The sequence below is a fragment of the Microtus pennsylvanicus genome, chromosome X, assembly GCF_037038515.1.
Source record: "Microtus pennsylvanicus isolate mMicPen1 chromosome X, mMicPen1.hap1, whole genome shotgun sequence".
NCBI lineage: Eukaryota > Metazoa > Chordata > Mammalia > Rodentia > Cricetidae > Microtus > Microtus pennsylvanicus.
In genome coordinates, this window is record NC_134601.1 from 49381057 (window position 1) to 49406480 (window position 25424).

The following is a 25424-nucleotide window of genomic DNA, read 5'->3' on the forward strand; positions in this document are numbered from 1 at the left end:
TATGAGTGTTTAGATTATAGTATACTTTAAGAGGCTATGAAGTATTTTTATAGCAGTGTATAACCAAAGGTATGTTTTATCCACACAGGAGTAAACAAGTTGTCAACTGAAAGCAAACCATGTACCACAGAGGTAATATATACAGTAATGGAAGGGTTCAGTTGTAAAAATAAGTCATAACTGAATTCAAATGGCAATTTTCAAAAATCTGAGGTGATTACTGTTGTGTACCAGTTTTCCTACAAATCTGAAACATTCCATCCTATAGGTTAGCTCGTTAATAGCTTCAGGAAGTCCCAGAAACTGTCATAATTCTTTAGGCCATCTCCCTCCTCAAGATTATATAAGCAGTAAAGACTGATGATAATCAGTCTCAGACAAAACAAACCAAGGTTTGAAGACACAGACAGCCAGCAACCTGGAAGAAGCAGAAACCAGCCAACCAGACTAAACGTAATAGGAGAAGAGCCAAACTGCCCTAGAAGAAATTAATACCAGCTGAGTTGCCTAAAAGGGTCCCCAAACAACTGAGCTACCTGGAAAGGACAGAGCCAAACCTGTTGAGTTGCTTGTAGATTGTGCAGCATACTCCAGGTTCCCAGATTTTATGAACTGTCACCAATACTGGGATGAACTTTGGTGATAAAAATTGTGAGTAATTTCTATTCTTGTAAAAAAAAACCAATAGTTCTAATTGGTGCACCAGGTTGGACTCCGGTATTACCCATATTTTGATCTGTCGTCAGTTTCCTACCTGAGGTGAGTAAACATGTCTCTTTAAGTCAGTTGTAAAAGAGAAATAACAGCAACTGGTAAAAGAAACAGAACAACAGATTTCAGTCCACATCAACAAATTAATTTCTAATACGTGTCTATAAAAGTAGAATCGGGTTTGACTGACTTTGTGAAACAAAGACTAAAACTTGGCTCAAATACTAGAGAAATTTTCATCTCATAAAGAGGGGTTGGTTTATAGGATGACTTTCAAATTTGTAAGTGCTAAAATTCTATTATTTTAGCATGTAGTAGGCACAACTATATAGAGAGCACAGGAGGGGCCAACAAGGAATTTTGTGAGACTCCAGACAAAATATCAAGGGCAAAAAGTATATTGTAAACAAATAATCAAAGAAAAGAATTTTCAGATGGACTCACAAAGGTATTTGGGCAACTCGTTATAGTTGGAGAGAGAAAACAACAGAGAATGCAATCTGAAGATCTTGGAGTTGCTAGGAGGAGAGAGATAAAATGTGAAAAGAGAGAAATTTATGTTTTCAGTATTAGCCAATCAGAAAGTAGGCAGGCCCAAGAATAAAAGTCAACCAGTCACTGTCAGAGGAGTTATGTGGGCTAGAGGCTGTGTATCTTCAGAATAATGGTGGCCAATATGTCATGGTACGCAGGCTCAGGGTTTTGTCACTGATCTGGATAAAGGAGATAGAATACGAGGAAGCAAAAACATTAGAAGGCTGACATGAATGTAGCTCAGCAGTTTATGAGCACAAAGCTGAGAGAAAGGCTTTGGAAGTTGATAAGGTATCTCAAGCCTAGTAATATTGCTCAGTGGTGGTTTTTGACTAGAATGCACAAGGCTCTGGATTCATTCACCAGCAACATCCAAACACACACACACACACACACACACACAGAGAGAGAGAGAGAGAGAGAGAGAGAGAGAGAGAGAGAGAGAGAGAGAGAGAGAGAGAGAGAGTTCTCATTAAAAGGACAATTTTTCTTTCTAATTTCTTCTTTGGGGGCCAGTGTAAGTTAGAATTTTTCCTTATTACTTTTAGTATACAAGAAAAGTACATGTTATCAAAGGCTATTACTACCTACTAACCAAGCTGTCAATAAAAGGATTACTGATGGTTAGCCATGCTATTTCTATCAGAAGATGTTAAGATACTGCCATGCATATGTTATAAAGTGGGTTCCAGGACACGAATGCAGGATGTATCTGGTATCTCCATCAGAATAAGCGTTGTGTTTACTATGGATCATATGATTTATACCAGGGGAGGCTAGCATAGTATTTATAGTTTCTAAATGGTACCTTGGAAGCAGATGACTTAAGACAGCACATTTCATTTCTTTATTTTCCTGCATACCATTCCCAATAAAATGTATGGCTGAGCTAGAATTTCAACTTAAGGAATGAGGTCTCTGAGGCCAGATTCATAATCACTAATACCTTGGAGTAGGGTGGGGTATTGCAAACAGAAAAACAGAAAAAAAACCACTACTTACGGGAGAGCTTAAGTAAAGCTATTTCCTGGAGCACTCTCTAGGGGCGAGGATAGTAAACTGGAGCACTCTCTAGGGGCGAGGATAGTAAACTGGAGCACTCTCTAGGGGCGAGGGTAGTAAACTGGAGCACTCTCTAGGGGCAAGGTAGTAAACTGGAGCACTCTCTAGGGGCAAGGGTAGTAAACTGGAGCACTCTCTAGGGGCAAGGGTAGTAAACTGGAAGCCTCTCTAGGGGTGAGCTTAGTAAACTGGAGGCCTCTCTAGGGGTGAGCTTAGTAAACTGGAGGCCTCTTTAGGGGTGAGGGTAGTAAACTGGAGAACTCTCTAGGGGTAAGGGTAGTAAACTGGAGCACTCTCTAGGGGTGAGCTTAGTAAACTGGAGGCCTCTCTAGGGGTGAGGGTAGTAAACTGGAGCACTCTCTAGGGGAGAGGTTAGAAAATGTCATACAATAAGAGTAAGTATATCAAGCGAGAAACATGTGATAAATGTTTCAATAATTATCCTATGCTGGGGAGTTTCCTAACTCTAGGTTCCTTTACTTTCTCCATACAATGTTTGTTTTCAGAGGTGAAATTTGAGTTCTATATGCATGGTGTACTAGACAATGGTGACAGATTTATACTAAATGCAGGATCCTGCTGCAGTTTCAGAGGGTTATATCTCTCAAAATTCTCTGTTCAGATTTCATTTTCTTAATTAAAGAGAGTCCTTAACAAGAGTGCTGATGGGAAAGATAAGACAACTCTATGAGCTCTTCTTCATTTGGAGTAAATCTTTCATCTTAGTAAAGTGTCCTTCCACAAAACAACTTTGGCTTCTGGACTAAAGTACGCACCAAATGTGTTTGGGAACATGACTATCTTCTGTAGTGATGAGCTGCGGGCAGGCCTGCTTTTCATCCTGCCCGGCTCCTGAACAGGAGCTTAGCCCCAGAATAATTACACAAAAATAATTACACGGAAATAATTACACAGAAACTGTATTCATTTAAACACTGCCTGGCCCATTAGTTTCAGCCTCTGATTGGCTAATTCTCGCATCTTGATTAACCCATTTCTAATAATGTGTGTAGCACCACGAGGTGGTGGCTTACCGGGAAAGATTCAGCATGTCTGACCTAGTGGCTGGCTCCATGGCGTCTGCCTCACTTCCTTCTCCCTCCCAGCATTCTGTTCTGTCTTCCCCACCTACCTATGTTCTGACCTATCAGGCCAAGCATTTTTCTTTATTAATTAACCAATGAAAGCAGCAGATAGATAGAAGATCCACCTACATCAATCTTCAAAGATCCTTCAATGTATTGTTTGCAGTATTTCATGTAATGCAGATGATAATTTTCTGCTAAACGGGAAAGATTATTGCCTTATAAGAATTTCATACAGAAAATGTAGTACATTAATAATAGTAACAAAAACACGTTGCAGAGAAAATGCAATGTATAAACAGTTTCTAAGAAGAAAAAACAGATCAAATATCCATCAGAAAAGAAGGCAATGTTTTTCTTAATTGCAATTTTAGTATTACATCACAACAAAATGAATGCCAAACCTTATATACACAGGGGAGCTTTCTTAATTATTAACAAAATTTAATTGTATATTTGTGTTCAAGTTCTTGTGAGTATGAATACATACCAACATATAATTTTAGTATCCATTCTAAGAAAAGATTAGCAATAATATGTTCCACCGTAGTTGTTCATAATTTAGTAAGTGAGACTACTGTTATACTAAGATCTAGAATGTCAGTTTGGTATGGCTGTGAACCAGACATGGCATTTGCCTTTACGTGGATCCAGAGTGTAAAAATGTAGCAATGATAAGAAAGTCTAAGTGAAAAACCATGTAAACTACAAAACAAGCTTCCCTTATGGCTAAACAATTAATTCAGAGCATGTGACTTACTACTCATAATACAACAGGAGCTTAAAAATAACATTTGCTCCTTAAAATTTTATCCTAACAATCTAAAAAAAAAAAGAAACACTGGGTTGACTGAAGAGCATTTAGGTAAAATAACCAGACTTCAACATTCTTAGGAAATTGAAAATGTTCTTGGATGGGCAAAATGGCCACACTCATAATCGAAACATTGAGACAGTCTCCTAGTCTGTATGAATGAAGAGAGGAGGACCTAATCCTCAGAAATTCTCATTTCTCTACATTGAACTGAACTAAATGAAACTTCTAGAGATAGAGAACATTTTACTGAAAAAAAGTCACAGCCTCAGAATTCACTGCAAAGGAAATTTCCATCCAATGTCAATTAGATGGCCCATTTTATCATTGACTTCAGTGTTTTCAAATAGACTTACATTTTTCTGTCATCAAATATTCTACCACAGAATAATTAACCACCTTATAAAAGAGACCCAATGCTATCTATAATAAACAAGATCCATGAAACTTTAAACCAAACATCATTAGAATTGTTGTTTGAGGCAGAACCTCTCTATGTAGCCCTGGCTAACATGGAACCGGCCATGTAAGCCAGATTTGCCTCAGACTGTATTTGCCTCTCAAGTACTGGAAGTAAAGCCTGTATTTGCCTCTCAAGTACTGTATTTGCCTCTCAAGTACTGGAAGTAAAGCCTGTATTTGCCTCTCAAGTACTGGAAGTAAAGCCCAACCTGTCATAATAACTCCTAAAATAATTTAAAAATTAAAGAAACTTTAAGATTTAAAACTGTGTATGGATTAGCATTGTGATGTTGTTACTACAACTTGTGCCTTGTCATTGCACAGAGAGAGCTAGATCAGGTTTTATAGCCTCTTCATTCAGATTGTACTGACATAAAATGAGATTAAGACTAATAAAATAAATTGATACATAATGGTAATGTAGAGAGACAGGGACAAGTATTAGTTATGTGCCATAGATTTTCTGTGTTAAAATGAGATGTGCTTTTATGCTTCAATCATAGTGTGTTAGTCAGATTTCCACAACTGTAAGAAATAGAAGCAGTCAACTTATAAAAAATGAAAAGTCTTATTTTGGCTCACAGTTTTGGAAGTTTCCATCTGTGTTTGATTGTCCTCACTGCTTTGTATGGTAATTGTCTTCCCTGCTTTGTATGGGGCCATGGCCTGCGTGACTTGCTTGATTCATTTACCAGTGGGGACCATGCCAACTCAAGTAGCTTAGGAGCCAGTAAAGATTTTTGTAAACAAAATATATATGCCAAGTTCTTCACCAGAATCAAACAAAACAATACATATTATTGATTAAAAAATCTTTCCCTAGTCCATCCTGGCTTGCCAGATGTTTTCACCTACAGTTTCCTGCATCATTGACACAAAACATGGAAAAAATTCCCATGATTTTGGTAATAAAAATTGTAGTAGAGTGGACTAGAGATGATCTATTCAGCTTTGCTCATTTCCATTTTTTCTCCTTCATTTCTTTTTTTTTTTGTTCCACTTCCAGCTTCATATCCTTAGATCTTTAACAAATTCTACTGGGCAATTTATTAATGATTATATATCTTTATTTCAGAAATATTCTCTCCTTATTTAGAATGCCATGATGTAGCATTAAATTTTTTACATAAATATATGTTATACAACAGAATAACAAGATTTAATGTTTTGGGGTGCCTGATAGTATTATTGCAGAATATTGGGCACAGTTGAGGTGGCAAGAATAACAGAGTTTCCTTTACTGGGAACTTCTATCTAAAAAGTAAATCTGAGAAACAGTTTGGAGGGCTGTTCTGAAGGATTTACTATTTAATCAAGTTGCTCTTTGTCAGCATGGAGCAAAGAAGTGTTCTGGTTGTATCTGAGTCCAATTTATCCAAATGGTATTCATTGTTGACATACATAAAGAAACTTATTAAAAATGAAATGTCTCAATAGAACTTTAAAGTGTCTGCCTATATTTTTTATGCTGTTTTCCAATACATTTGCACAGAAGTATGTTTGTATTTTAGCATTCTTTTGTCATCTTTTGCAGCCTATAATGTTAAAATATTTTCAACCAGATGAAAATACTGCTCGTGGAATCGAAGTCTTTGTGAAACAAATATATTAGATTAGATATCATTTCTATCATGTTTATGAGTTACACAATTTCCAGAATCTATTTTGTGTTCATCTCCCCCATACACACACACACCCTTCACTGATTATAAGTAGATGGGTATTGAAGGGCATCTCTGAATCCAACCAGAAACCCCATTTTAAACTGGATGCAACTGCAGAAATGGTGATGCGCTTCAAAATGAGGAATGTTTATTGTTTAAGATCTGCTGCTCCATTTGTAGTAATTTATTTCTTAGATGATTCCCTTACTCATGGGGATATTGCTTCCCACTTGGATACTTGCGGTACTGAAATTGTAAATCAGACGGGTAATTGTGGCTTCTGTCTGGCTGTGCTGTGTGTTGAGGACCGCACAAGAACGTAAGACATGTTTTTGCTTCTGTAATTCAAGAGAACAGTCCCTGAAGACGTTTTTCCACTTTTTGTTTGAAAATTATTATTAAATATTTAAGGTATTGAAATAGCATAAAAACAGTTATTACACTGTTTTAATAAGTAATACAAATGTCTCTATGTAGAATATTTTTCAATAAAATGTTTAATATTGTTTTTAATTAATTTATCTTTAAACGATCTCTTTTCATTTATAAACCTTTCCCAGTTCCTACTCCCTTCCCTCCTCCTGCTCCACCCACTTCCCCCCACCCCATCCCATTCCCATCCACTCCCCAAAGAAGGTAAGGCTTCCCATAGGGTGTCAACAAAGACTCACACATCACTTTGAAGCAGGACCAACGCCCTGCCAGCTATATTTAGTCTGAGTAAAGTAACCCTCCAAAAAATTGGGCCCCAAAAAGCCAGTTCCAGCAGTAGGTATAAATCCTGGTCCCATTGCCAGTGGCCCCACAGACTGCCCATGCCACACAATTGTCACCCACATTCAGAGGGCCTAGTTTGGTCCTATGAGGGTTACCCCGCTATCAGTCCGGAGTCAGTGAGCTCCCACTACCTCAAGTCAGCTGTTTCTGTGGGTAACCCCATCATGGTTTTGACCCCTTTGCTCCTCCCTCTCTTTGAGTAGTCTCCAGAAACTTGGCCAAGTACTTGGGTGTGGATCTCGGTATCTGCTTCCATCAGTTGCTGGATGAAGGTTCTAGGATAACGATTAAGGTAGTCATCGATCCAATTAAAGGGGAAGGCCAATTCAGGAACCCTGTCCAATACTGCTTAGGGTCTTACATGGGGTCATCTTTGTGGATTTCTGGGAATTTCCCTGGTGCCAGGTTTCACGCTAGCCCATAATGGCTCCCACAATCAAGATATCTTTTTCCTTGCTATCTCTTTCTGTCCTTCCCAATTCTCAACTATCATTACATTATTTTTGGCTATTATAAAGGGTGATGTTTCTCTGATTTCTTTCTCAGCCCTTTTATCATTTATATATAGGAGGGCTACTGATTTTTTTTTAGTTGATTCTGTATTCTGCCACATAACTGAAGGTGTTTTCAGCTATAGAAGTTCCCTGGTAAAGTTTTTGGGGTCATTTATATATACTATTGTATCATCTGCAAATATCAAAAGTCTGACTTCTTACCTTCAAATTTTTAGCACCTTGATCCCCTTTTGTTGCTCTAGCTAGAACTTCAAGTACAGTATTGAACAGATATGAAGAGAGTGGACAGCCGTGTCTTGTTCATGATTTTGGTGGAATCGCTTTTGGTTTCTCTCAATTTGATGTTGGCTGTTGGCTTGTTGTATATTGCTATTATTATGTTTAGATACATTCCTTTTATCCCTGACCTCCCCACACCTTTGTCATGAAGGAGTGTTGGAATTTGTCAAAGGCTTTTTCAGCATCTAATGAGATGATCATATGTGTTTTTTCTTTCAGTTTTTATGGTTGATTACATTGCTAAATTTTTTATTGTTGAACCATCCCTGTGTCTCTCGGATGAAGCCAACTTGATCATGTTGGATGATTTTTTGATGTGCTCTTGGATTCAGTTAGCCAGTATTTTATTGAGTATTTCTGCATTTCCCTGAGAGCTAAAGATGTTGAACACTTTTTAAAATGTCTCTCAGTCATTTGAGAATCTTCTGTTGAGTATTCTCCTAAGTAAATTGGAAGCATGGGGACCTTGGGAGAGGGCTGAAGGGGAGGGAAGAGGTAGCGAGGTGAGCAGAGAAAGATGTAGAGCTCAATAAAAATAATTAAATAAAAGAGTTAGTTAGAAACAAGCCTAAGCTAAAACCAAGCTTTCATAATTAAAAAAAAAAAGAAATCCTCTATTTAGATCTGTACCCCATTTTTATTAGGATGACTCCATCTAAGGCTCCTAGCAATAGTGTAGAGGGTGCCTAAATGGCCATCTCCAGTAATCATATTGGTGACTACACTAATTGTCATCAGAGACCCTTTGTCTAGTAACTGATTGAAGCAGATTCAGAAATCCACAATCAAGCAATGCGTCAAGATCCAGGAGTCCTATTGAAGAGAGGGAGGAAGGATGGTGCAACCAGAGGCCTCAAAGGTCATCACAGGGGAACCCATAGTAACAACTAACCTAGGCTCCTGGGAGCTCACAGACTCTGGATCAACAGCTAGAAAGCCTGCATGGATACAACCTATGCCCTCTGCATATGCCCTCTATTGTGTAGCTTGTTCTGTCTGTGGGACTTCTAGCAGTGGGATTATTAGGACCTGTCCCTGGTCCTTGACTTGGCTTTTGGAAACCTGTTTCCCCTGCTGGATGGTCTTGATGCAGGAGGAGGAGCTTGGTCCTGCCTCAACTTGATGTGACATGCTTTGTTGCTGCCCAAGGGAGGAGTGGGGTTGAGGAGAGGCAGATGGGAGAGGGAATGGGAGGAAAGAAGGGAGTGGAAACTGCGGTTGGGATGTAAAATAAATGGAAAAATAAATAAAATGTAATGTATATAAAAAGAAACCACTATGTCATTTTTACAGAGTTCTAACCTTTACAAATATGTATAGATTATTTTTACATTATCCTGTGTTTGGGTTCTACCTTCTTCTTTCACAGTTCGAAGGCTTTTCCATACTGAGTCATGTATCTCTACATTATTCAAGTTAACTTGTACAGTTTTTCACTAAACCGTGTTATCCATTTTCTGCCGATGAAAAATTAAGTTGGGGCCTAAACTCACCTACTAATATACTTTAAAATTACTTGGGGTATTCTTGGTTATTCCTTTTTCATCACGATGGCAAGGGTTTCATTTTATAAGGAAGTTGGTGTTTTGATACAGGATTTCACATGCCACATTCTGACCTTAAACTTTTTACATAGTCTAGAGTGGCTTTGAAACTTTTAATATCCCACAGTCATCTCTGTACCTTAGTGTTATAATTACAAGGATTTGTCATTCTTCTAGAATTTTTAACTGTGTCTGGATCTTAAGAATAGATTTTCACATGCTACCAAAATGAAATTATGAAGTGACAAGAGTTTTGTTATTATTGTGAATGGGCATCTTTTTTCTACAAATCGCATATTTACCTGCGCATTTCATAATTCCATACAACTAAGCAGATGAACTCTGATATCCTAATGGTAGTGAGGCTTTTAACTTATGAACACGGAATACATATTTCTCAATTGATTGACTGGGTACTTGTAGTTAATCATCAAAAACTATTGTGTAAATTGATAATACTTTTTTATTTGTTTTATTTTTCATCTAATTCAGATCTCCACACTGGTTTCTGTAGAGGCTGTACTCCCACCAGCGGTGAATAAAAACTCTGTGAGGATGTATTGTGTTAATCCCCGCCATTCTAACGGCAGGAAGATGAAATCTCAACGTAGTTAGAATTTGTGCTTCACTGATTGCTAACGACGTTGAACTTTTAAAAAATTGTTTAGTTCCACAGCCCAATTTTAGTTGGGTTATTTGTTTTCTTGAATTTTAGTTCTTTTATATATTCTAGATCCTAATCCTCTGTCATACATAAAGATTTTTTTTTTCCTGTTCTGTGGCTTCTCTCTTCACTTAAGGGATGGTGTCCTTTGCTGTAACAGAAACATTTCTAGTTTCCGGAAGTCTCATTTATACATTGTTGCTTTAAATGCTTACACTATCAGGGTCCTATGCAAAAATTTCTTTTCTGTGCCAATGAGGTCAAATGTATTCACTGCTTTCTCTATTTCCTGCCCCCACTGAGGCTTTTTATTTATGTGTTTTACATTTCTAGAAAAAGAATCACTGAATTTTTTCTCCTGTGTGTTTTCATGTGGCTTTTTTGTTGTTCATGATACCAACTGAGCTTGTCAGTACAATGAAACCAAACTAACAGGTTGGGAAACAGATTATTCTTCCATTTTCTAGGTCTCTGAGCTTCACATCAAATCTAGAGCTAATTACTCCACATTTGTTTCACGTGCCTGTAAGGTTCACAAGAATTTTCTCAACTCTGTAGTCATGAATGATTTCCCATTTCCCCAGTGTAACCACAGTTCATCACATTTAGGAACCCAGTAATGACTTTGGAGCATGCCCTGATGAGGACCTGGCATTACCTCCCTTCTCATCAGCATTGATGCTCTTGACAGCATATGCAAGGATGTTCATGCACACTGTGATGAAGACATGGAAAGATGATGAAACGAGGCAGTTGAGGTGGAGCTAAGCACACAAAGTTATCTGCTTTCTATTCTTGAAGCAAACATTTTCTATACTGTATTTTAATTTTTCTTCTTTTATACTAAATGTAGTTAAGTCTAGAAATTTCCTCAAAGTTCCTAATTTGCATTTCGCAAGGGCTTTTTTTTCACTGTAACTTTTATTTTCTTTTTTTGATAATTTCATACACGTACACCAGGCATTCTGGTTACTCTCTCTTCCCACCTGCCCATTTCTCTCTCCCACCCCTGACAATTCATCAGTTCTTACAGATCCCTTTCAACTATTTACTTTTTATCTAGCTTTGTGACTCACAGATTTGAAGCAAGACTATTTGAGTTAGCAGGCTCACCCACCAGATGCACAAGTGAAGACAATGACTGCATCTCCCTCAGAATCCACCAGTAGTCAATTATTCAGTCAGATGGGGGTGTGGTCTCATAAGTCCCTCCCCAACCCATGATTATCAAGTATATACCCAGTCTTGTGCAGTCCTAGTCCAGTCAACGTCAGCTGCTGTGACATCATGATTGCAATGGTTATGTTATGCCCAGAAGATAACATTTTGAACACCTTCCTTCTATCTCTCAACTTCTACATTCCTTCTGTCCCATCTTCTGAAATGTTCCCTGAGTACAGACAGCGTGGCATAAAGTGCCATGATTTGGGCTGAGCATTCCAATGTTTCTCATTTGCAGCAGCTTGAATAGTCGTGATTCTTTGTATTTGCTGCAGTTTATTCCAGGAAGAAAACTCTCTGGTTAAGGTTTAGAGTAGCATTTGCTTGTGGGTATAATTATAAATATCTAAAGGGTGGTATTCTGTAGCTAAATAACTATAGCTCCATCCAGAATAGTGTCTAAAGCCTCCTCAACCATGGATTTTTGATTGAATTACAGTACACAGAAGGAATTCCCTCTTGTAGAGCAGGCGAAATCCAATGGGAGAGTAGCTTATTACCCCCAGAACAATTGTGCCGCTGGGTCATCAGTGGGTACATCTTTGCCAAGTGGGCTGCTCTTAAAGCTTTTTGGAGGGGGAATGAAGGTTGGTTTTTTGAGACAAGGTTTCTCTGTGTAGCTTTGAAACCTGTCCCAGAATTTGCTCTCTACAGCAGGTTGGCTTTTAAACTCACAGAGACCCATATGTCTCTTTCCTCTGAGTGCTAAGATTAAAGGTGTGCATTCCCACCACTGAGCAAGCTCTTGATGTTCATAGTTAGGTAAGTACGTTGATGCCTTTCCACTCCAGAAGCTTGCAAAGTACTTTTCAGGAAAACGAAAGCTAGTCAGGAGGGGAAAGTTTCTAGCTTAGTTCCAACTTGATTTCTAACTTCACAAGTTTTTAAAAATACAATTTTCATTGTTATTAGTCCTAATTTCCAATGTAAATTCTGGATGTAACCCATGACTTATTTTAAGTCTTTTCTGAGATGCTAGTTTTGTAACATCTTTTTATTATATGTTTCTAATTTTCTTGCATTCTGCTGAAACAGCACATGAGACTTATTTTAGTGAATAAATGTTTTTGCAGCCTTTATGGGCATTCTTATTCCTGTGCTTGAAAAGAAAATATATTGTTCCATGTACATCTATTATCTTAAAGATATTTGTTCATCTATTCAAATTTTCTACATCCTCACAGATTTCTCATGACTGATTGAAAAATTGTCCATTTGCCTTGCTCCAACTCTATAAAGCTTTACATAGTTTATCATATGTATTTTGAGTCTATATTTTCAGAGTCTAGATTGCTCTACCTTCTTAGTGAATTGTTCTTCTTGTCATTAGATAGTAGCTGGATTTATACATGATAATGCTTTATGCTTTGAAATCACAATCATCTGATAATATTATACTCATTTCAAGTTTTTCTTGGTTGCTATCTATTATGCTTCTTCCTTTTATTTATTACTTTTCTGTGTTAGTATTTTTTAACAATCTATTCTTGACCAAAATAAAATACTAGATTTTCTTTTTCAATTACAGAAACTCTCTTGTTCAAATTGCAGGGTCAATTCATTTTTCATTTGCTAGGATTACTGATGTGTTTGGATTTACATTTTATAATCTTCTTTTGTATCTCCTATTCATAATTTTCTCTTTAACTTTTCTCCTTTCTGCCTTTTCTTTGAATGAGTTCTTCCTATTTTTCTCACTACCAGTTAGAAAGATATATTCTCTTGATGATTTTAGTAACTAACTTTAATTTTAAACATATTAAAATATGCCACCCAGATAGAAGTATAGAAACCCTATAACGTACAGTTCAATGATTTATCAAACTCTGGAATGCCCTGTAACTACCATCCAAGTCAAAAACACAGAATAGAATTTGAGTGACCTTCTGTAACCCCTGTTCCCAATTTCTACCACCTTTCCCCTTTTGCCTAGGTATGGACATTGGTGCTTTTCTTTCTTTTGTTTTCTTTTTATTTCAGTGTCATGCCATAGCCCAAGCTCGTTGACCTCAAATTTGCAACATTCCTCTTGCCTCAGCCTCACTAGACCTAATGAGCCATAAAACTCAACAACCCTGACTTCTACTATTTGCTTGCTTTTGATAAAATCTTAATGAAATCTTATAATATGTATGATATTTTTAAATTTTCTTTCATTCAACATTGCTTTTGCAAATTTATCCGTATTGTGGCATTTTGCTATCAATCATTTTCTTACAGTTTATCATTTTTTACACAATTGCTACAATTAATTATTCATTCTATTGCCAATAAGTGCTTGAAGTGTGTCCAATTTGTCTAGCATCAATAATTCTTCTGTGAACACTTTTATACATCCCTTTTGAAAAGCATTTGCTTGCTTTCTGTCTGTCAAGAATATTTTAAGTGGTGTAACTGTGGCATAACAAAATACACAATTTTCAACTTTGGCAAATAATTTCAAATACTTTTCCAAACTGATTGCAACCATCTACAGAATCTTCTAGAGAGCTCGAGACTTTCTTTTCCCTCATGTTATCTGTAACACATTACTGTTTATGTTGTTCATTTTACTTTTAACTGTTACTATGTTTTTGCAAAGACATTTAATCTTTATTTTCATGTTTATGTCTCAGATATATGATGATACTATTTGATTTGGGTCATTAAATAACTTCTTATATAATGCACATACTTCTGGTGTCTTTTTACTATTAATTTGACACTCTTAAAGTATTATACATACATGATTTTTTTCAGTAATATATCCTACCTGCTAGAATATATTTTCTCTGTCTTTTGGTAAGTAACTATTAATTTTGGTGGACACAAAATTATTGGAGTTTACTCTTATTGTTGTATTCTGATGACTCCTTTCAAAATTATTTTCTTCCATAAAATCTAGAAATTTTTTCTAGTGTTGTGTTCCAGCAGCATTGCTAGATAGTGCTTACTACATATGATTTGAGATTAAGTTAATGTACATGGCAATGTAATGTTTTTCTGATCTAAGACTAAAGTGTTTTTCATCTAAGACTGAAGTTATGAGACTATTATTAATTGTGAGATGAAGTTCTTTATACACTACCCAGTTTCTTCATTTGTGTTGTTATATATACATGTTGTGGTTTTATGGTGATTGCCAACTTCATAATGTGTTCAAATGCAATGACAAAAAATACAACTCATTTGTACTATCTACAATGATTTCCTACTTTACATTCCTGATATCAGCTAATAGAGTCTCCTGTATGTTTGGCTTGATTGACCACTCACCACAAAGGAATTATCAACTTTATAGATCTATGCAATTAAAGTATTTTTTTCTTTTAACAGTCTATAGTCATTTGCCACTGTTTTATTGCTCACAGTTCTTGTGATTATCCTTTTCCTTCCTCTACTTTCTTTGAATTTACTTTGCTATAGTGATGGAAATATTGTAGTAAGAGCTGCGGGCCTCTTCCCACAGCCCGGCTCCCAGCTGCCTGGCTAGCTTATCCCCCAAAATAACAACACACAAACTGTATTCTTTTAAACACTGCCTGGCCCATTATATCTAGGCTCTTCTAGGCTAATTCTCACGTATTAATTTAGCCCATTTCTAATAATCTGTGTAGCACCACTAGGTGCGCTTACCGGGAAAGATTCAGCATGTCTGACCTGGTGGCTTGCTTCATCACGTCTGGCTGTGAGAGGAGCTGCATGATTTCTGAGCTCACTTCCTCTTCCTCCCAGCATTCTGTTCTGTTTACTCCGCCTATCTAAATTCTGCTCTATCAGATGGGCCAAGGCAGTTTCTTTTTAGCCAATGACCTTCCTCCATCAAAATATCTTGGCCATTTTTCCTTTTGTATAGTGTTGTTGTTCTCATCTTTTTATTGAAAAAAGTCATACATTATATTTTAATTATGCTTTTTCCTCCTACAATTCCTCCTAAATCTTACCTATCTCCATACCTACCCATTTTTGTGCTCTCTGTCTGTCTGTCTGTCTGTCTCTCTCTCTCTCTCTCTCTCTCTCGCCCTCCCTCTCTCTCTAAAAAAACAAATAGAAGAGAAACCTATAAAATAGAAATTAAAAAACAACAAAAGACTAAAAATACAAAATAAAGCAAAATAAAACAGAAAGTCCACGAAAAGTACTATTGAATGCATTTTTTTTGTTGGTTTACTACTCCTACGTGTATAGCCTATCCTGAAGTATGGTTTATATACACAGTGAGACGCCACCAGAGAAGAAGTGATTTTCTATTTGGCAGTGGATATCAATTGCAGATAGTTTCTAGGTTAAAGGTGGGATCACATGTCAACCTCCCTTCTTGTTGCTGCCCCTGTCTGTACTGAACTTGTGCAGGACTTGTGTGTGCTGTCACAGTCCCTGTGAGTTCATCAGTCTATCAGTCCTGTGTGTCTGGACGACAGTTTCCCTAGTGCCATTGCTCATCTCTGTGTCCAACAACCTTTACACCTTCACTTTGGGCTCTTAGAATTTGTCCATCTCCTCTTTCTTTCTTTACCATGAAGTTGTGGAGAGTAACCAATAATCAATTTTTCAAGTTGTTTTCTGCCCCCACAAGACCAACAAAGCTTAACCCAGTGTCTAGGCCTTTCTATCTTCCTCTACTATAACTGCCAGACACTTCTACAGAGAACAGAATCAATAAATGTCAGAATCATCTCACTGAGTTTTCCTTATTGCCTTGAAATAGATACAGTAATTCTTTACTACCTTGAGAAATCTACTATCTTCCAAAATATTTAAATATATATTTTATCTATATGTTCTAGTTTTTATTAGAAAGTAATAGTAAGAAATATTGAATCCTAATATTAGAAATTGGATCTTACATTTAAATTTTTATATACAACCTTAATAAAGTACTTCTTGCCTTTCTCATCAATAATACAGAACTTTACAAGTATTCACTTAGGACACTCTATTTTGTATTATTATACAATAATATTTCCATTCTACATTATGCCCGAACTCCCAAGTTTTAGTTACTATTTTGTCATTTAATCAGTGTTTCTCTCTTTATATGCTTGCAAAGAGAAATATGTAAGAAACATTTCCTTCTAATTGTGTCTTCAGTCTTGACTTGATAATGTTTGCTCAAATCAAGTCTCTCATCTTAGTAAGTTCTCTTCAGTTTTTAGTGTCAAGGGGGAGCTATGAAAGGGAGCAGATCATTATTTCAGATTCACAAGAACTGCTGCTGCAAGACCAAATCATCTATCAGAATTGTGGAATCAAGATGTATGGATCTCTTGCTAGTTCAAGATCATTCTATCTAAGCTATTATTTAAGAAGATGCTCACCTTTTAAAGCATATTTTCAGTGTTCTAGACTTTTCAAAAGACATGGTGATCCTGAAAATGGCTTTCCATTTATTTTTATTTAGTCCAATCTGGCCTTGCAACTAGTATTTTATCAGTACAGTTCTTTCTAGACTCACTGAGTTTCCTGATGATAAACACAGGGAGCACACCTCATACTCTGTCTGACAAAAGTTAAACCGTAATCCCACTGGAGTTCTTATTAAATCACATTGCCTTCTTCCCAGTATTTTTCAATTTTCTTCCTTTTCTTCATGATATTTTTGTATTTTATTTTTATTAGCAAATAATAAGTTGTGTCTACTTTATAACAGCCTACTTAGTTTTTAATTCACTGAACATTTCAGAGTTTATATATCTCTTTTGGTACTCCAACTATCTCAATTACCTATATACTAAAGACGGAAAAATTTATAGACCTAGCCTCAAAACCTAGCCTGTCAGATGTACACACTCTAGTAAATAACTGATATTTTCACATAACTCAGTATACATATCACAAAGTTAATATATTTGGTGTTCTACTTGTGAGTCTCAAAAGTTTTCCTTTTTCTTACAAAGCAGCATTATCCATTAATTTATTGCTATTTTTATTGCTATTTTTATTAATTTACCCTTCCTTTATCCATCATATTGAAACTTCAGAAACTCCTGTGGTTATACCTCTAAAATGTATCTCAAATCAGTCCACTAGCCACTTGAGAGCTACAGATTATTCCTTCTGGAATATATTTAACACAAGTCACATAGAGCATGTTAATAAGTTGTTCAAAGATAATAAGCAGAGATAGCAGTCATTCTTATTTCATATTGCAAATTCCCTACGTTCCATCAATTCAAAATCTGCAAAAAATCAGAGGTGGATAAAGGGCATGTTCTGCAAGAATGAAGACTAGAATTTCTGTCTTCAATACCACATAACAAAGCAGGATAGGTATGCTAATTCACCTGTAACCACAGCTCTCAGGAGGCAGAGACAGGGGATCCTTGGGGCAAGGTTGATAGCTACATTAGCCAAATTGGTTCAAATTGTTGTAGGTTCAGCAAGAGACTCTTCCTAAGTGAAGAAAGTGGCAAGCCGTCCACAAAGCTACTTAACATCAAACTCTGACCTCCATACACACATGTGCATGTATTCCTGCATATGTGTGGTCACATACATATGAACACATTATACATACAAAACACAATAATAAATTAGTGAACAAATTACTTTGCCATAAAGAGACTGTCCCATCATGAAAATTATTCTGGTATCTATAGAGTTTATTAATATTACAGTAATCAAATAACTTCTAAAATTAATTTCAACTTTTGGATTATGAAAATGACAATTCAACTTCCAGAATACCCTTTTTGATTTTAAGGATGTATGGCCATTAAACACCAAACATAATGAATTCCTTCAATAAGCTTTTATCCCTTCTCCTCTAGCAGAAGAATTAGATAAGAAAGAAGCTTGCCAAGCTTTTATTTTGGTTTATCTACTGTCAAGATTTTATTAATATTCAACATGTCTCATCAGAAAGTCAAGGAGACAAAGCAGACAACTTTGGCAAAGTCAGTATACACCATCATTATATTGGCTAAACACTGAATAACATTTCAGAAAAAGAAAGCTGTACACTTTAATCAACCAGGACTCATTTCATATGCTTAAAATAAACACAAATATTGATTGTGTCATCAGAGAAACCAGTTGATTGCTGTCATTGGGAGCTTTGCCTTTTGTGTATTATTATATTAGGTTTTTTTTCAATGTTGTCGCCTTCAGTAAGCTAAGAACACTATTGTACTATGTCATCATCCACTGTGAATTCATACAGTATCATAAAATATTTCAATTTGATCTATGATTCTAAAGAAATTTTTAAGGAATCCTCTCGGACATTTTTTGGACATACTCTTCCTTTCTAAGTCTTGATGACATTATCATTTTATAGACTTCCTAAAATCAATTTGCCCTAAAATTTATTTTATATATAGAATCTTAACTGCTCTCTTTGGAACACCCCTTTTATGATTACTAGGACACACGGAAAGTAAGCGTCTTTTGTTCACATATTATTAAATGTTCATAACATTTCATTTAAAGTATAGGTGTAGCCTTTGATGTGTTGTTCATTATGATAACTTTAGGAAGGAATGGTTGTTGGTTTTCACTAAATGTCCTAACGTGCCTTCTTTGAATTTCCACAGAACTCTGTACCATGGAGTGTGGGAGCCATGGAGTGTGCTCAAGGGGAATATGCCAATGTGAAGAAGGCTGGGTAGGACCAACATGTGAGGAACGTTCCTGTCATTCTCACTGTGCTGAGCATGGCCAATGCAAAGATGGAAAATGTGAGTGCAGCCCTGGATGGGAGGGCGACCACTGCACAATTGGTAAGTGTCAGCATACTTTGACTAGAGTAAGTTAGGATAATTGAAGAAGCAAGAACAGTCTATTGAGCCAGTTGTCATGATAGTCGTAGATTTTGAAGTTGGAGAAAAGGGGGGAAAGAAATACTGACTACAAATATTCTGTGAACTAGAAGGTTTCTTCTTTAATAGTATTGTGCTGTTTTCCTCTGCAATTTCTTTTCTCATTATTTCAGTGTTCTTTGTATTTTCTGCTTTCAACCACTACGAGTTACGCAAATGAAAGATGATACATTGGAATAAAGTGTCATTAGTTAATAAGACAAGAGCTTTTGTTGACAGTAACATTCACTGTCCATTGTTTTTGAAAAATATAGGTTATTTTTGTTGAAAGCACCTAAAGGCAATTTCTTTAAATGGGACCACTTTAACAGAGACCATTTGATATCATTAGAGGCTGTCTTTTATGTATATGAAAAAGGCACTCCTGACCTATTGTCAATAGAACTTCTGTGTTCAATTGTCTGTCTTCATTCAGTAGCACAGATTTTATGCTGAATGAGTCAGCCTTTTTCATAGCCTTGTTCTCAATTTACAAATTTTCAAGCAATGGTCAGACAGAATACCCTGTAGACAGGGGGGATGACAATGTAATAATTAAAATACCATGTGATATTCGCATTATAAAAGATATTACTAATAATTAATATTTCTAATGTAAAATAGTTTTTTAATCAAACTTTCTATTTGTTTCCATATCTACCACAAAGGTTTCTTGTATCTTGTTTTAATTGCATTCATGGTTTCTGTGATAAAATACCTTGAGAAAAGCAACTTGGGAGAGAAGGAGTTTATTATTGGTCCCAGTTCCTGGTTACAATTCATTATAGTAAGGTAGTCACAGTAGCAGGAATTTTCAAGAGTTGGACATATCACATCCATAATCAGGAATAGAGCACAGTGAATGTATGTGTACTTGTGCTCAGCTCACTTTATCCTTTCTTAAACAGTTCAGGATCCCTACATAGAGAATGATACTACCATTAGAGTTCAGGATCCCTACATAAGGAATGATACCACCTATATTAGGTCAGTTTTCCCATCTCAGTTTCATCAAGATAACCTCCCACAGGAGCCCCACAGGTCAGCCTGATCTAAATAATCCCTTTTTGAGACTCTCTTCCCAGATAATTCTAGGCTGTATCAAGTGACATTCAAAACTACCCATTATACCCATTATGCACGTACAATGAAATAAATACAATTGTACAATTCCCATTGTTCCACTAAGGAAATGGGTCACAGTGTTCCATTAGCGTTTCCATGACTAGACAGAAAATGTGCACCAAGCAAAGACAGAAATTATCTTTTGTTTTGGGTAATTTCTTTTTTGAAAATTGTTCATATAATGCATTTTAGCTTATTATTTCTCCTCTCCAAACTCTTCAAAAACCTTCCATCTCCCTACTCACCCAACTTCATGTTCCTTTTCTCTGAAAAGAAAAAGATAAACCCAAATATATACATAAAAGTACACACAAAAGTATTATTTGTGTTGACCAACACCTTCTGAACATTAGCTTGCCTTGAGTACAGTTTTTGATATACAATTCATTGTCAGCATTTTCCCCCTAGTGTACTGTACTGTGGCTTTCACTTTCAGGTGACATTATTTTGTTACAATGGTTGGATATGTCAAAGCAATGCATACTATATATGTGTATATATATATATCATATATACATATGATTTATATAAATTGCATTACTATTCTACTATAGGTACAGTAAGTCTTGTTCTATGACCATGGAAATAGTTAAGATTCCTTATAAAGGTGGTAAGGGGTGATTCAGATGCAGCTTAAATAATTACATTTTGCAGGACAGTAAGTTTATTGACTTCACATGAGACTATTTCAATATTATGATAATTACCAAAGGTGGTGGGTTGCTCCAGAACTCCCTTCTAAAGATATTCCTAATAAGAAGATAAAGGGAGTCCTCTTTCATAGAAGTTATTACTAAAATGTAAAATATGAAGTTCTTATACTTTTAGTGAAATATGACACTTTTTAAGGAAGCCTAATAGAGTTTCTTGCAGAAAAGACATTAATAACTTTCCCACAGAAAATATTATTCTCAAAATACACAGTCCAGTGTACCAATATTTGAGCTGCATGTGTTTCAACAATCCATAGGTTGCCATTCTCCTTCCAGACAACAGAGGGTAAAGCATAAGTATGTGTTGTATAGTGTTTATCTCCCAGAAATTTATTTAATCTTTCTCTTCCCCCCTTTAGCTCACTACTTAGATGCTGTCCGAGGTAAGACTTTTTCTTAGTTGCAGGAATGTGCTTTTCAAAGCAATGTGCATGTGGGAGAACAAAGGTGGTGGCATTTTGGTTTTATTTCTTTGGATTCGTTTGATTGCTTGGTTAGTTTCTCTCTGGTTTTTACTTTGGGCAACCTTACTTAAATGTAATACTTCTGTGTTTATACTAACGAGACTAGACGATAACTTGTTTGTCTCACATCCAAGTCAATGTTCCTACAGTATAGAATAGACTGGCAGTTCTAAGGACTCTTTTTCTGTGTTCTTTTGTAAAAACTTGTGGGAGAGGATTGCACATGGACACAAGTCTACAGACAATTATTAAATAAAGTTGGTTGAGGTAAACAGGTGAAGTATTATTCAAAACAATATATCTCTGGGTCCATGTATAAAATACTCCTGTCCTCATAAACGCAGAATTTTCCCCATTATAAGTATCTTATCCTTTGTCCCTCCAGGAATTTGCCTTTGACTGAAACAACAAGGGATTTTTCTCTCAGATATGTGGTGTTTTTCTGTCCCAAATCACCTTGAGATTTATTTTTTCCATTGAGTATCCATTAGAATAGACATACAAAAATTCCTTTATCAAGGCTAAGGATACTCATTCTATGTCAAGACTTGGAGATATGATTTTTATAAAAGGTATCATTCTTTCTGTCTGCCTTCTGCTATTTTAAGGTTTTATTTCCTTTCTCTGGGTTATTGATAATTACTTGGAAAACCTTTTGGACAGAAGGTGGGGTTACTTCAATATTTTTAAACCCATGTTTATATTTATGCTTCTGAATTTTTCTTTTGAAGACATACAGTGAAAAGAATGTTGATCAGACTATCCCTAGTAAAAGCCATGTCTGGTCTTGTATGACTATTGGGAAAATATTCAAGACCTGTATATCATTATTATTGTTGTTGTTGTTGTTGTTGTTTCCATATATGTGCCACTGATCACTTGGAACATGCACAGTTCCCTTTTGATAGACCCTACATCTAAACTATTGGCAGAAAGAGTAAGGCACATTTTCAGGAGGTACGAAAGAAAAAGAATCTAATTCTAAAGAAGCAACATTGCCTGTCTTTGTGCTTTAGTAATTAGCGAAAAATATTCAAATATTATACTTTCTCTTGAGTATATTTTCCCAGTTATTCTCTAGAATTCTGAAACTCTATGTATGGCATATTTTGATCCCATAACTATTTTCTGATTACTTAATATTATTATTTTAAATACAGTAATATGCTGGCTTATACAACAGATACCGCAGAAGTAAAATTCCCAGTGCTTAGCCCTCAGATCAATAGTAATCTTGAAAATCTGAATAGGTGCAAAAAAAGTGCAGCACATTTCTAAGGAATAAGCAAATACACCATGGTGTGGTCTGAATTACAAACCAACATACCTATGTCCTGAAGCACTAGAACACAGGGGGAAATCATCACAGGCGAGAAGCAGTTGAAGAAAGTTTCTCTTCATAGAAACTGCTGGCTTTCTCCAATTTATTGGCCATAACTAGATACAACATCATCTATCCCGTTTTGATAGAGATGAGAAGATACATTTTTCAAAAAGAAACAAACAAACAAAAAAATTTTCTTGTCCCCACCACAGTTTCCTTTCTATCTGAACCAGGGGTTGGGAATTGGGGTTAGCATTAATAACACTTAATTGGCTCTCTAAGGAAAAACACTGCAAAGTCAGGGATAACAAGTTCCCTGGGAAGGTGTTGCAAGTAAGCAAGCTCCTCTTGCATTTATTCAGCACCTCATCCGAACAGAGCCCAGATGATTAAATTCTTCCCTGTAGGCAGATACATCACTGTTGGCCAATCCCATTCTGAAATCTCTGCAATTGTTACCCTCTGCTGTCTTTTCAGATGGCTGTCCAGGGCTCTGCTTTGGAAATGGACGATGTACCCTGGATCAAAATGGTTGGCACTGTGTGTGTCAGGTTGGTTGGAGTGGGACAGGCTGCAATATTGTCATGGAAATGCTTTGTGGAGACAACTTGGACAATGATGGAGGTGAGTTACTTACAAAACATTCGTGTAAGAAAGCAAGAGACTTGCCTCTAGCACAGTAGTAACCAAGCTAAGAGGAAAAATTAAGAATCCTAAATACCAATAAGATTGAGGTGCATGGCATGATACTATTTTTAATTTCAATAATATTTTTAAAATATTGTTTATTTAAAATTACTCTGTCTAGGCAATGCTCCAAATGTTTTACATGTATATTATCTCATTTAATTGTAATCATAAATAGATGCAGAGTGTGTCTCAAAAACTAATAAATAAAACGTCATGTTAAGTTCTTAAATACAAAGAATATTGTCTTGTGTCCTCTGAAAGTCATCAAGTATTGCTAAGAGGTAGAGACAAAAGAGGGAGCTCTAAATAATTAAGGACAAAGAAAATATTTCATTTTGTGTACATTAGCATCTGACAACATCATTATGATTATTCCGTTTGACATAACTTTTGTATTCTTTCTTGGCAAGAAAATACGAAATTAACAACAAATGCTTTCCTAATTACAGTACCTTGGGTTAAAATAAAGTAGATTATTAAATGTGGGGCCTATTTCCTATATTTGTGAGATACATTTCTTATCATTTCCATCCCAATAAAGAGCTTAAATTCGTGAGAGAGCAGATAGGGTTTAGGCTTTCACCTGGTTGTAAAAGTTTCTCCTTTGGGTTGGGAAGCTAGTTCATTGGACAGAGCCATCTCCTCCCAAGACCTGAAAAGCAAAGACAGGGAATCCTTGCACTCCCCCTAGCTAATCTAGCCCTAAGTGGTAGACTCTGGGTTGGGTGAAAGACTCTGCCTCAATGAAGAAAGTGAAGAGTAATCAAGGCAGCCACCCAATGTCAGCTTTAGTCCTCCACACGTGTGCATAAACAAACACCCACATGCGTACCATACACATGCACACCATATACACAAACAGAAGCAAACGAAGCTTTTTTTTACATGTTATGGATGGGAAAACTAGAATTAATAGTAACAAGCATTAAGTACATAGAATGTGGTTATCAGTATTAAATGAGATAATTCAAGTAACCACATGAATTAGAATGGAAGGACAACAGACACACACATACAGAGAGAATGGGGAAGTATACTCTTTTTTCCTAAAAAATACTAGTTCATATATATATATATATATATATATATATATATATATATATATATATATAATTTGGGATACAGAATGAGTTTTTTACAATTAAATGGTATATAGATCAACTGCTTGGCTGAGTTTTATTATTCTCTAATACCCATCTCTACTTTCTTTGTTTTAGTTTCATTCTATGCATCTTTTCCAGAATGCCTTCTCTTCACTCACGTATCTCTGTCCACTATTTAAGTCTCAACTCAAGCCACATCTTCCATGAAGTCTCTGACTGTATGGTGCATATTATAAGCACCAGGGGAGGCTGAGGAAGCAGAAGTCATACAGTCTTAATTATATATCTTCTGTTTCACTTGATATGCATCAGGCATGGCGCATGTGCCATATCTATTTGCCAACTATAATTGATAACAACAGTAATTCACTTGTATGCAGAATTTACTATGAACCAGGCACTGTGCTGAGAATATTATGTGAGTTATCTAATTTAACCTTTTCAGTGTAGGAACCTCAGTTGATGATATTTGCAAATTATAAAACTAGGCACAGGAAAATAAAGTTTATAGAAAGGAACTGAGAGATCTTGAGTGTAAGGCCAGGTGATACACCTTGTTCGTGTAATTGATAGAGATTTACTATCTGATGTGTTGATTGAAGGGTTCACAAAATATGTTCACAGCCTATGCATTTGTAATTTCTGGACCAATTAAAGTCAAGCAAAATAAGTCTCCTGACTTTATCAAGTAATAAAAATAATGGAATATTTAATTATCAAGCCTCTTTATGTCTTCAAGGTCACACCAAGGGAGCCAAAAATGTTTAATGAATGGATCAATTAAACATTAATGAATTATTGAATTATCAGTTCTCAATGTCTGTGTAATATGCGGTTGCAAAAAAACCATAGACGATTTTACTGAATGTGTATTGACCTCTGCATATTCCTTAAA

At 36.0% G+C, this 25424-nt stretch overlaps 1 protein-coding gene and 1 pseudogene across 1 annotated transcript in view; one reads left to right on the top strand and one right to left on the bottom strand.

Annotated features, from left to right (window-relative positions):
* Positions 1–25424, top strand: part of Tenm1 (teneurin transmembrane protein 1) — a 784432-nt gene that overhangs the window by 594410 nt on the left and 164598 nt on the right. Inside the window, exons 14-16 of the mRNA XM_075956580.1 lie at positions 18847–19032; positions 21308–21331; positions 23214–23360. Of these exons, the coding sequence (XP_075812695.1) occupies positions 18847–19032; positions 21308–21331; positions 23214–23360 (357 nt within the window). The remainder of the gene's footprint in view (positions 1–18846; positions 19033–21307; positions 21332–23213; positions 23361–25424) is intronic.
* LOC142841356 (small ribosomal subunit protein uS8 pseudogene) lies at positions 10441–10821 on the bottom strand (annotated as a pseudogene).